The sequence below is a fragment of the Podarcis gaigeae genome, assembly GCF_964106915.1.
Source record: "Podarcis gaigeae genome assembly, chromosome: 5".
Lineage (NCBI taxonomy): Eukaryota > Metazoa > Chordata > Lepidosauria > Squamata > Lacertidae > Podarcis > Podarcis gaigeae.
In genome coordinates, this window is record NC_139681.1 from 85630826 (window position 1) to 85644270 (window position 13445).

Below are 13445 nucleotides of genomic sequence, written 5' to 3' on the forward strand. Positions count from 1 at the left end.
TTGATTTATATGGTGTTTTATTTCCAAAGAACCATGCCTAGCATAGGAGCCTTACTTTCAAGTTATCAAACATTCCTTAGTAGCCTTTAAGTGTTGTATGAAATCACTTCTACAGGCTGCTTTGTATTATCACAGTAAGTGTTGCTCATGACGGTCCCAGTGCAGTTAAGAACCTATGGAACTCACTGAAAGCTCTGGAACTAGGGAGTCACAAGTAGTTAAAGTTCGGCTTTCAACAGGACTTGAAATTAGCTGTCGCTAGACGGGGATCCAGCACTTTCCCAGTTCAGTTTAATATAGTATTTATGGTTCAAAACCTTTTAAAATCAGTTCTCCAAGTAACTACATGTAATTGGTTGCAGCTTTGAGGCACACATTATTTTAAAAAAACAACCCCAAGATGCCAAGGCTTAAGAAAAAATATGTTGGCATTTACAAGTTTTCTGCAACAGGAGTTATTGCCAGAGAGGCATTCTCATCGTGGTTATCAGGATGCCCGTAACTCGGTGTCCAGTAATAGTGCCTCTTAAGGCCATGGGAGACTTCGGCAAAGTACGTGTTCCCATCCACTTCATACGGATCGACATCTGTGCCAGTAGGTTTCAGACGACCGCTTTTAATTAACTCTGCAAATGCCTGAAACACATAGGGTAGATAGATATCTCTTGATAAGAGATCCTTGTTCTTTTAAGGGGAAATGCAGCCGTGGGTGGCTGCAACACTGGGAGAGGTAGATCAAACCCTCCCCCCACCCCAGCATTGCTTTTCTAATCCAAATCCCTCTTCCTCTATTTTTTTACAGCGTTAGAAGGATGTCAGCTATTTCATAAGAAGAAAACAGATGTACCACACAGCAGTCTTCATCAAATTTGTTTCCCCATATGTAGATATAGGAAAGAACTAGGTTTGTTTTCATTGACTCTGCAAGGGCCACCAGTCCTTTCCCAGATATGTTGTTGTTTGTCACTGCCAGCCTAGAGAGCAGAAGGATTTAAGCAAAAAAACCAAGGTCATTGAGTAGATGCAGACAGCCAAGCAATCATAAATTACACAAATCCATATATGTGAGCCATTCTATTCTTTTCTCCCAGCAGCTACCAGCCATGAAGTCCACCCAGCTCCTCCCTTAACAGCCTCCGCTTCTTCCTGCCCACTAGCGAACCCAGGAGAGGAAGGATGTCCTGTTCCTCATGACTAGAAAACCCTCTGCTGCTGGTTTTTGAGATTTGAAGCAGTTGTTCTCTTCTGTTTTCAACTTTTCCTGATCTACTATCATATCTGTTTACTGGGTTCACAGCAGGGATGAGGAAGAGGATTGATTCAGTTTGCATCTGAAGGCAAACTTAAGTGCGCAAGCAGAAATTCTTGCACTGATGGGACTCGATAGTTGACAACTGCCCAAAAATTATAAGACAGGCTCCCCCCCCCCCCAATGCAGGCTCTGATTGCACAAGTGACCCAAGAACTTACTTGGGGAGAGCAATACTTTTATGGCAGTTGAAAGCAGCAGGTGATCTGAAAGGTGCAGTGTAACAGAAGTTGCTGTGGTGGGCCTTTTAGATTGGAAACTGCTTCCCCAGCTAGGCCCACGGGTCACTGTTGTGTTTACTGCAGACACATTTTGGTCTGAAGTATGGGCCATGTTGCTTCCGAAATTCTGTGCTGCCTTATCCAAATGCCTGCGCTCACAGTAATGCATTATGGGAGTTAGGAGTTCTGTATACTAACGCTTGAAGAGTCCGATTATGTGTAGTAAGGGCCTCACTCAGATAGAAAGCACCATCGTCCTCTATCCTGTTAAAATTAAGGTCCAGGATTTCCAGGGTGGCGTTGTGTTTTAACAGCTTTCCCAAAAATTTAATACCATCCCGAGTAATTTTGTTGCTGAAAAGAGACGAGCATACACATTTGTTTTTGTTCAGAAACATCGTTCAGAGGACAAAGTGGACTTCGTTCTACAAAAACGTAGGTTGCTATAAGCAAGCTAGTCTTCGCTGTGCCACAAAACTCTTGTTTCTTTTAACTGTTAAGGGGCATTACTTTTTATTATATTTATCAGTCGCCTTGTAAAATAAATGCTGAAGTCATTGTACAAATAAAATGTGAATAAAAACATGACACTAAAACCATACTAAAGGCACAATAAACTTAAGAGATGACTGGCATAAAAACCCAAATGCAAAATCTGCAAAATAAAATACTATGTATGGGTAGCACTGAGCAAGAACAGTCAGCAAATATTTACAATAAAACCACCAACCACATTACAGGGACTTAAAACCAGGAGCCAGTGTAGTAGATATTGTAATTAAGAGCGTGTGCTGGAGAGCTGCCAGTTCAATCCTGTTACTGTCATGAATACATGAGGTGGCCTTAGACCAGGTGTGGAAAATCTTTGGCCCTCCAGATGTTGCTGAACTACAAGCTCCCATCATCCCTGGCCATTGGCCTCACTTGCTAGGGCTGATGGAATTGTAATTTAGAGACATATGGAAAGCCAAAGGTTCACCATCCCTGCATTAGACAATCCATTATTCTCTCAGCCTCACCCTGCTCCCTCCATTTTGCAAAATGGCCCACTGCAAGAATTACCAGAATAATGTATGTGAAGCACTTTGCATATTTAAACTGCATGATCTAAATCTTAAGCATTATTATTAAACATTGTACAGTCGTACCTTGGTTGACAAACGCCTTGTGAGTCAAACGTTTTGGCTCCCAAACATCACAAATCCAGAAGTGAGTGTTCTGGTTTGCGAATGTTCTTTGGAACGGCTTACGCGGCTTCCAATTGGCTGCAGGAGCATCATGCAGCCAATCAGAAGCTGTGCCTTGTTTTCTGAATGTTTTGGAAGTCGAACAGACTTCCGGAATGGATTCCATTTGACTTCCAAGGTACAGTTGTTTGAAACCCTCAGTTAAAAATCGATCTTAGCTTATTTTGAGAAGTAGGTATCAAGTGCATCAGTTTTCATACACTGCATATCATTCTAATAGCTAAAATGCTATCTTTATAACTCAAGCTTCTCTTACCAGCTGAGATCAAGATATCGCAGGGTGCTGTTTTCATACAATGCATCACACAGGCGTTCCATGCCAAAGTTCTTCATTTCGTGTTTACACAAATGCAGTTCAACAAGAGTGCAGTTGACTTTCAACATGAGGGCTGTGTGGACCGTGGTCTCTTCCTAAAGTTCCGTATTATTGAATTACAACTTGAACATAAGATGTTCTAGAGCCAGTGGGGATGTGTACCCTGCTCACATTACAAAATACTTCTGGTCACTTCTATGGGGATAAATGCAGGTGTGATGCACATTATCATTTGCTTTACTCCACAGGACAGGTATGTTCCATCCACCAAATTTTATTGTGCGAACATGTAGCATGTAATGCTAAGCCAAACCATTGCTTAGCTTGAATGTGTGAAGATTCCCAGAGAGGAGCTTGTGGCAGCTGTGCCCCTTCCCCAGTCCTTGTGCTCCCACACTGTTCTGAGCTAAGCCATGGTTTGGCTTAGTGTGTCATCTCATGTATTCTGTTGCTCCAGATAAACCATGATAACAGAACAAACCTTGATGACGGGCTGTGAGACAAACCATGAACCTGGGTTCAGAGGGCACACTTAGACAAACCATGGCTTAGTTCAAAGCAGAATAGCATCAATAGGGCCAGAGAAGAAGCCAAGCAGCCGAAATCTCCTTTCCAGGAGCCCACATGGTTGCACATCTCCGCTAAGCCAGTTTGGCATAGCATTACAGTATGTGCAGACCTGCTCTGTACGTAACTAGCTATCCACAACATGAAGGTATTTGGAGGTGGAGTTGCCCTGTATTTAAATTCAAATACGCCTAACTCTAGGGTCCTGCTTTATGCTGAACAAAGGTTAATTTAATTGAATGTGAAAGCATTCCCTTGCACTGCACCTGAGCATACAACACAGCTCTTGCTGAGATTAACAATAACATCTATATTAAGGAATGGGGAAAAGCAGAACTGGAGACTACTTACAGACAATAGGGTTTGAAAATTCTGCTGCCTAGTTTAATCTTTTGGAGATGTGCTTTCTGCCATTTACCTTGCAGTAAGGGTGGGCAGATGTCAGGCTAGTGGTGTGTGTGTGTGTGTGTGTGTGTGTGTGTGTGTGTGTTTGTTTGTTTGTTTGTTTGTTTCTAGATCTCTAAGATCCACCCACTAGAGCCAAGAGTTTGCACAGTGGGGCAGATATGAACTTCAAATAGAAGGATAAAGGATACCTCTGAGAATTTGTCTTTAATATCAACTGAGCTCTCAGCCATCTCACACAAAAATCTATTCCTTGTTCCCATCCCTGCCAAGTTTTCTTCATTTCAGTAGCCACAGAGAGAAAGAGAATTTTAGCTGTTATTGTTAAAACTGTTGAAAAGCTTTGTCAATGCTTATTCTTATTCCCTAGGCTTGTTTTCGATGCATCATTCCTGGCTCCCCATTTCAAGGGAAACAATGCAAAATGTTGCTTACCTCTTCGCTGTAGAGTATTGGCCGATTTAGATTTATGGCTTTGATTGCACTATTGTAATTCAAAACTGTTGCTAATGCTATGAGACTCTGTGTGCGCTGGAAATAAAAGACAAAAGACACAATCCAGAGTAAGGCAGGTGCATTTAGCTCCCACTGAGTAAACCCTCCATCTACAAGCAAGGTTATATTTTGTCCCCCCAAACTCACAATGATATGTTTGAAACAGGCTTATATTTCTATGCCTGTAGACGTGTCCTAAAATGGCAATTTTACTCACCAGATCTGTGTCTCCCAAATCTAACTTCTGTAAAGTGTTGTTAACTTGCAACATTGCTGCAAAATACATTCCTCCCTTGTTGTCGATCTTGTTGCCAGTCATTCTTAAGTGAAGCAGTGTTTCATTCCTCTAGGTGTGAAAAGTCAATTATTTCCAATATAACCGTAATCTAAACTCACCGAAATAGGTTATCTCCTAGAATACTGTTTATTGCTATGAAAAATAATAACCTGCTACTGCTACAATCCTGTAACATGCTTAAGAATCATATTTGGGCAGCAGGGGCGGGGAGTACTAGTGTTAAATAATCCCACAGCTGGGAGGCAGCCTGTGGTTTACCTTATTGATCCCCATTTCCTGAAACCAAGACAGCCTACACCCAAAGCACTGCTCTCAGTGGCAATTCTAAATAAACATGCTTCTGACTGCAGCTTTAAGCATTAAACAATTTAGTTCTGCAAGCTGATTTCTGAGTTCCAAAGTATTTTGCTTCAAAGGGGAAACTCGTGTAGTGTTCTTTCTTATCCAGCTGAACAATACTTACATGCAATGATTTAGCTATGAATTCTGCTCCCATGGTACCAATGTCATTAAACATCAGGTTCAGGTACAGCAGAGTATGATTATCCTGGAATAGAAGGAAATTCAGCTTGCTGTCAATGTGTGGGTTCCGCCAGACCCTTCCTTCCCATTCTACCCAAAGCCTTGTCATCTGAAAACTGCAAAGCCATGCCCTTCCCAAGTGGATGTACACTGCATTCCAAGAACACCAAACTCCAGGCAGGCACCGGGACCCCAGAAACCTCTCTGTGCTCTGAGTCTGAGATGCGCGTAGCAATGCCTTACCAACGACATTGATTAAGTCGCCTTGCATTTACACATTTCGCTAAACTCCATTAAGTTCTTTATAATACAGTTTGTATTTCTTGTTTAAAATAAATTTTAAAAAAAGATTTACAAAAAAACCCAAAACGATGTCCTGGAAGGAACGCAGATCGTAAAGGAGAAAGTTACACGTATAAAGCTCACTTTTTGAAGAAGGTCAACTTAACAAATCGCAGCTACAAAATTCACAAGTATCATTTAGCCCCCCCCCCCCCGCAAGAAGTACCTGAAGGAAAGCTGCAATGTGTACTGCACCAGCGTCACTCAAAAGGTTATATCTCAGGTCAAGTCCTGAAAGAGCCGAGGAATACAGAAATGAGCAGGCTCCATGTTAACCTTAATGGATCACTTTTCGCCCAGTCCTTTTGTCTTAGCCACCAAATTCTCTGCACCTTTCCATCTACTGTAATTGCATTTCCATACATGAGACTTAGGATAACTGTCAAAGGAAAGAATCCTGGGAACCGTAGTTTACCTCTCAAGAGCTACAATTACCAGCACCTTTAATAAACTACACTTTCCGATATTCTTTTTTTGGGGGGTGGGGGGAGGATATGCTTTAAATGCATGGTGAGTACAAAAGTCGTCTTTCAAAGAAGCAGGTTTGTTACACAATACCTCCAAACCAACTGCAATTGCATGCGCTGAATTTGGCATGATGCGACTGAATCCCACTCGAAAATAGTGACGGTCTGTAAGTGTCCTTCAAGTGGCTCTTGCTTCCTTTAGTTTTCTAATGTGTATATAAAACCTAGCCTCTCTTTTGCTTCCACTTATGCAACCCGCATAGGTTGGACACTTTCACTGGAGGACAAAAACAGAGCTTCATTATCGTGTGACACTGAAATTCTGGATTGCCCCCCCCAAAAAAGCCTGATGTCAAAGTTTAGTGCTTGTTTAGTGTCATGAGCCCTGTGTTTTGTGCCACCCACAAACAGAGCAAATGACACAGAAAATCGAGGTTACAAGTTAATGCCAAAAAAGTCCAACCTTCCTGCTTCAGCTGGGCTTGTCAACTGAAGGCAAAACCTTCTCCAGGGAAGAACACTCATTCGTGCGGCAGGTGGCTCTTCTCTCTTTGTCTATTCAGCATGAAATAATGCCTGCAGCTAATATAAGTAACTATGGGAAAGGCTCAAAGGTGATTTAAGCCTCCCTTGGCAAAATGCCCCATATCCTGTTTGCACAAGAGCTGGCTTTTGCTCCAACCCTGGGTTTGTTCTGTAGAGAATTCATAGGAAGAAAACCAACTCTCAGTATCCAAGGCTCTGGATACCATGCAATGAGCTATTTCATAATGAAAGTTGCCGCTTAGGTTGTGCCTGCATCACGTTTCATTTCAGTATTAATTGCATCCAGTGCTATTTTCCTAGAAAAAGAGGCGGCAGAGTTCACCAGGAACACCTCTCTTCTTCTCTTAAAATGGTAATGGCGCCCACCTGAGAGGGGCCGGAACTGAGTTCCAGCAATTTCCGGCTGAAAAAAGCCCCGATTACACAATAGGTAATACTCTTTTTTTCTTTTTTTGGGCAGGGGGTAAGGAACCATTTCTCACCTGAGCGCCACATGTGCTTCTGGGAAATTTTCCAGGGGCTGCTTGCCCAGAAGCAACAGTGGGAGGAGCAAGGAATATAAATGTTCAACGGTAATATTTATGCTCGTTGCTCCACCCACATGCTCCACACGCTTGCATGGCCCCCTCTACCCTCCACCCAGGGAAGCGTGAGGCATTATCAGAATTCAAGGGCATATTCCAGCCAGGCAAAATCACCCAAGGAGGATGCAAAGCAAGGCTAGTCAGTGGTGTGGCTTGGAAGATGCATTAGCACTAAAAACAGAGGCTTGGAAAGTGGTCCTCAGTAGCTGATGTTGCCTTTGTGCTGAAAAAGGTTCCCTATCCCGGTAAAAGACTTCTGGGAGAAGATTTATAACGTATTGAAAAAAATGTTGAAATATACATTTATTAAGAAACCAGAGGCCTTTCTTCTTGGAATAACAGGTTTGGAATCGCCCAAGAAAGATGTCAAATTGTTTTTGTATGCCACAACTGCAGCAAGAATTTTGTTAGCTAAGAACTGGAAAACACAAGAAGTTCCAACAGTGGAAGAATGGCAGATGAAAATGATGAACTTTTTGGAGCTACCTGACTGGAAGAGTCCGCGACCAGAAGGAGGAGGAGTACCAGGAGGAATGGATGAAATTTAAAGACTATTTAGTTAAATATTTTAAGATAACTTAATTGGAAAAGCTTGCAATTATCAGATAGGCTTAGGCTTTAAATATGTAATGTTAGGAATTAATATGTTTAAAGCTAAAATAGAAAGAAAGATGTTAAGTGATTAAGTTAATTACCGTATTTTTCGCCCTATAGGACGCACTTTTCCCCCTCCAAAAATGAAGGGGAAATATGTGTGCGTCCTATGGGGCGATTGCAGGCTTTTGCTGAAGCTTGGAGAGCGAGAGGGGTCGGTGCGCACCGACCCCTCTCGCTCACCAGGCTTCAGGAAGCTATCCGCAAGCCTGGGGAGCCCATGGGAGTTCCCACAGGGCTCCCTAGGCTGCGGATAGCAGCCTGCTGCCCGGAGTGCGGGGCGCACTGAAGCAGAGCGCCCTGCGCTGCGGGCAGATATCCGCAAGCCTGGGGAGCTCGCGGGAGTTCCCGCAGGGCTCCCTAGGCTGCGGATAGCAGCCTGCTGCCCGGAGCGCGGGGCGCACTGAAGCCGCGGCTGGGGGGGGGAATAAATTTGTTTTTCTTTATTCCCCCCCCCCAAAAAACCTAGGTGTGTCCTATGGGCCGGTGCGTCCTATAGGGCAAAAAATACGCTATATGAGAAAATTGGTTTTGGAAAACTGTTAAAATGATATACACTGAAAATCAGCTAGGGGGATTCGAGGAAGTCACTTAACAATGTCACTAAGATTGGTTCAAATACAGCTGAGATTTATGTCTGTCTGTTTGTTTGTTAAAATTTTTTTTGGAAAATCAATAAAAAAAATTGAGGGGGGAAAAGAAAAAGGTTCCCTATCTCTGGCTTAGAGAAAGAGGGGGTATGTGAGTCTGAAAGACAGTTTCTATAGTGGATCTTGTGCACAAAAGCTGCTCTGTGGATCAGGTTGCAAATCCAAAATAAAGATTCTTGATGGTTCTTTGTTTGCTCAGTCCTCCACCCTGGGCTAAGTGCAGGCATGGGTGTGATAAGGAATGTTTTCAGTGCTCACCCACAGCACAGAATAAGCAACAGAGAACAATTGTCTACATTAGTAGCTTAAGGTAGTTAGTAGCTTACCCCCTGGAAGGCTGAATATTTCTCAATATGCACATATGAAAAGACAGACAAAGGAAGTGGGCAGAGAATGGAACTAAAGCTATCAATTGGTCTGCTTTTCAAAGGTTTAAATAAAAACAAGACATACCTGTAAGAAACATATTATTTGTAAAAATTGTAGCCAGGATTTGAAAATCGTCATCTGTCACCTTCTGCACAGGTATCAAGCGGTTATTTCCAGCAATTTTTATAGTGATTTTCTTTTTCAACCTGTTACGATGTAAATGGGTAAGTTGATTGTTGTTGTGGTTTGGTTTCTCTTAGTGCTTCAAAAATTACTTCTGGACTCATAGAAGCTCCTCTTCAATAAAACTTTTAGTAGAAAGTGATCAATTTATATAATCACAATGTGGATGGCAGTTTAAAAGGAAACTTTATGTACAGAATTATCAATTTAGCGTAAGGTTACCAGATTTTTTTTCAATGAATTCGGGGACACTTTTCAACTTCCTACTAAATACCGTATTTTTTGTCCCATAGGGCGCACCGGCCCATATGACGCACCTAGTTTTTTTGGGGGGAAATTTATTTTTTCCCCCAGGCGCGGGGCTGGGGTGGGGGAAGCCCGAGCTTCCCCCGACCCCAGCCCCCAGAACACGCAGCTCTCCGCAAGCGAAGCCCGAAGCCTGGGGGATGCTGAGCTCAGCGCCCCCCAGGCTTCTGGGTGCAGGCAGCTCTCTGCAAAGTGGTGGGAGAGCTGCGTGAAGCCCGAAGCCTGGGGGCGCGGAGCTCAGCGCCCCCCAGGCTTCTGGGTCCAGGCAGCTCTCCGCAAAGCAGTGGGAGAGCTGCGTGACTTTGTGGATAGCTTCTTGAAGCCTGGAGAGTGAGAGGGGTCGGTGCGCACCGACCCCTCTCGCTCTCCAGGCTTCAGCGAAAGCCTGCATTCGCCCCATAGGTCGCACACATATTTCCCCTTCATTTTTGGAGGGGGAAAAGTGCGTCCTATAGGGCGAAAAATACGGTAGATGGGTTTTGTCAGGGGGCTGATTTGTAAATCCGGGGACTGTCACCAGGAAATGGGGACATCTTGTAGCCTTAATTTAGCTGCTTTAAGGGGAATGAGACCATGATGCAATCTGCCTCCCTTTTTTTTGCATTTTTATTGTACATTCTAGGAAAACTAAGTGCTTCACATCTCAATAATGGTAAAAATATCTCAATAAATTTACAACAGCCGAGTAAAGAAGCTCAGCAGAATTTTATCCTCATGTTACAGATGGGGAGGAGGCTGAAGCGAGGTTTCTAGTTATCATGACTGCTGTGGTAATACCTGGTGAAATCTCAGAAGCTGGTGGTTGTGTGAAGAGCAAATGTGTGTGTGTGGGTGGGGTGATGGCTTCAGAACGATGCAAAGTTTCCTGTCTTTCCTCATATCTAGTAGTGTACAAAATAATAAAGTATAGGCAAGTCTGCATAATTTGCATATTCTATAATGTATCTATATGGGTTTTTTTGTTTTGCTTGGTTGGTTGGTAGTAAGTCGCTTTGGGTTGCCTTGGGCAACATAAAGCAACCAATAAATTAAATAATAATAATAATAATAATAACTTACTGATTGCAGAAGCCAGCTTAATTGCTGCAGAATTTGGTTTTATCTCAGCATATAATGTTTGCATTTTAAAGCACAGCATATAAAAGCCCAACTTAACAGTTCAAAATCGTATTGGTTTAGTCTCCACAACGTAACTATTCGCTTACGTTTCTTCGTCCTGCTTCACTTCTTGGAGAATGCGGACTATGAAGGGGTTCTCAGGGTGTTTTAGTTCTTCACACGCTAGAGAATATTGCTGGTCAAGGCTTATGTATTTTGGCATAGTATCTACCTGAGGGGGGGAAAGACAATTGACTACACATCATGTATGAAGAGAATAATAACAATGCATACAGCAGCAGGAGAAAACGTCTGTCAGCCTCAGGGCCTCATTTCCTTCTGCACAAGTTTCCAAAGGTCACATGTGGCAGCAAAAGTAGGTGGAGCGATGAATGTAGATTTTACCTTTGTACAGTAGGCTAATTTTTACACATGCTCACACATCCCTCTCTGTTCTACATCCAGGGGAGCAAGAGGTATTATCACAGTTCAAGGCTACATTGCAGCCAGGCAAATGAGGCTGGTGAGTGGCAGAGAGAAAGACAAATTAGGAGGCGCTTTCAGAGAGAGAATGCAGTGGCCCTGCCCATGTCAACATGCGGCCTCCAACAGAGAATGCAATTTCCCTCCCTTCCGTAAGACTTAACAACAAGGGAGTTGCTTTTCTATGCAGCCCAATTAGTGCCATCTCTCCAATACAAACTGGGCATTAAAGTCCTGGCGGCAGAGTTATTTTGTGTACACGCCCACTGCTTCACCCAGGGACATAATAACCCCAGAGGAAGTAAGCATAGGGTAGCCAAGATGGTGCCATTCATACGCTGTGGGTCCCAGCTAGCTTGGTCAATAACCAGGGATGATGGGAGTTGTAGTCACCAACACCTGGAGGGCACCGTGTTGGGTAACCCTGAAGCTGACCGGGCAAATGCTGCTTCCAGTTACCAATTCTTCTTCACATAGGAGCCAAGGTCCCTTCCTCCCCCCTCAATAAAATATTTTAAGGGGCTGCCCCCCCATCAAAGTTGATGGGTATTGCCATTCAAACAGTGTGTGTCTGCTGTGTCATGGGATCAATTATGCAGGACGGGGCTAACTTGCCCCCCCCCACATTTTTTTCAAGTTGGCATTCCTGCTTCTGCATCCATACAAACAAAATGCTAACAGACCAATTCTAAACACAATTGTTTGGAAGAACATAAGCTGGTTCCAGTGGATTTTTTTTTCTAAGTAGCTTTGTTCAGGGTTACACCTAGAGCATGGAAGGAGAAGGAGCGGGAGGAACACTACTAGGGGAACACTACTGGGGAGGGGGGGGTCATATGATCCCAGTTAATCCCTTTGAGCTGAGTAGTACTTGCTTCCAAGTCGGCAAGCAAAAGGCTCAGGCTGCCTGCCTGCCCTGGGCTCAATGGGAGTATATACCCCGTGGACAAAGGGTTTTTCCAGACAAATGTTCATTGTGGTACAGGTGCTGCTCATGCACACAAGTTTTCTCCCAGCATCCACACAATAAAGTCTTCAGCATCAGGATACCAGCTTGTATCCTTCCCCATTCAATCAGGATTTGCCCTATCTGTACACAAAAGCAGTGGGAATAGCCTTTCCCCATGCACCCTTCGTTTAAATATGTCAGGGAGGGAGGGAGGACCAGCTCACTTTCTGTCAGCTGATGCCACCCACAGGATGACAGACACCCCATCATCTCCTCTCCTTAATCCCCACCCAAAACCTGAAAATATTGCCCTCCGTTCTAATACTGTACTTCACTGGAATTCCGCGTGGCAACGATTTTCAGATTAATCCCACAGGAGCCAATCCTTTGCACAGTTGCATGTGAGCAAACCCCACTAAAAGCAAAACAGTACTTCTGAGTAAGCGCGCGCAGATTTTGCACACCGACACTGCTTGAAGAAAAATAATCCCTTTTTGTAAATCCAATTCTGCTTTCTCGATCGTAGGGGTAAAAAGTCAGGGCACCGCTGCCCAGAGCCTGGCACCCACCGCGCCTTTGGGGAACCGTGAAACCACAGGATTAAGACCGCACCCCCCTCCAATTGCGCCACTTACCTACTGCTGCTGTTGCCGCCGAGACGCTTTTTATTTATTTTTTAATTTTTTGCAGAGCGCGCGCGCCAAGACAACCAACTCCGCCCCGATCGCGGTTGCTATAGTGACTGGGCACGCGCTTCTTTTTCCGCCTGCGCCGCGGGGGATTCCTGAATGCGCCTGCGCCCCTACAGTTTCAGCGTACAAGATCCCGGGTAAGAGAAGGGACCTCGCGCCACCCGCCTTCTCCCTACAAAGGCAACTAGCAAGAGGGCCTGGCGACCGCCTGTTTTCGGGCTCCGTTGTAATTCAGTAAAGCACGACAGCGCGCCTACACCCCGGGTCTCCTTTGCAAAGCATGCAAAGTATTAGCAAAATAATGAGAAAGCGGCATAGCTCAGTGGGTAAAGCATCTGCTTTGCATGCAAAGGATCTCAGGTTCAATCCCGAGCATCTTCAGGTAGGGCTTGGAAATGTTCGTTGTATGGAACATGGTAGATCTGCTGCCAGTCTACCATTTGTTTCATTACAATGCAGCTTCCTATGTTCATTGATCCGAGACGTCTTTCCTTCATAATGCATTTCCTTTGGCGAAGGTTGGTGGCATCTGAGCCCCGGTACATGGAAAGCAAAGCTAAATGGTGTCCCTGAACATGTACAAGGGCGCCTTTCCTTTATTAGTGAGTTAGTACAGCTAATGCCCCTCGTGCCAACCTAGCAGTTCGAAAGCACATCAAAGTGCAAGTAGATAAATAGGTACCGCTCTGGCGGGAAAGTAAACGGCGTTTCCGTGCGCTGCTCTGGTTCACCAGAAGCGGCT

The 13445-nt window shown here is 44.2% G+C and overlaps 1 protein-coding gene across 4 annotated transcripts in view; it reads right to left on the minus strand.

The window, feature by feature from the left end:
• The window catches only part of LRRC34 (leucine rich repeat containing 34), a 23223-nt gene continuing 9778 nt past the window's right edge, over positions 1–13445 (minus strand). For 2 of the 4 annotated variants that reach the window (XM_083739765.1, XM_083739762.1), the window contains exons 2-11: positions 10687–10811; positions 9077–9198; positions 5889–5953; positions 5322–5405; positions 4778–4906; positions 4501–4596; positions 3034–3188; positions 1729–1884; positions 848–974; positions 1–636 (exon numbers count right to left, since the gene is read on the minus strand). In XM_083739765.1, coding sequence (XP_083595891.1) covers positions 433–636; positions 848–974; positions 1729–1884; positions 3034–3188; positions 4501–4596; positions 4778–4906; positions 5322–5405; positions 5889–5953; positions 9077–9198; positions 10687–10802 — 1254 coding nt within the window. In that variant the 5' untranslated portion in view covers positions 10803–10811 and the 3' untranslated portion in view covers positions 1–432. Of the gene's footprint in view, positions 637–847; positions 975–1728; positions 1885–3033; positions 3189–4500; positions 4597–4777; positions 4907–5321; positions 5406–5888; positions 5954–9076; positions 9199–10686; positions 10812–12646; positions 12738–13445 lie in introns of those variants that run through there. The other 2 variants (XM_083739763.1, XM_083739764.1) reach the window with 2 other exon arrangements.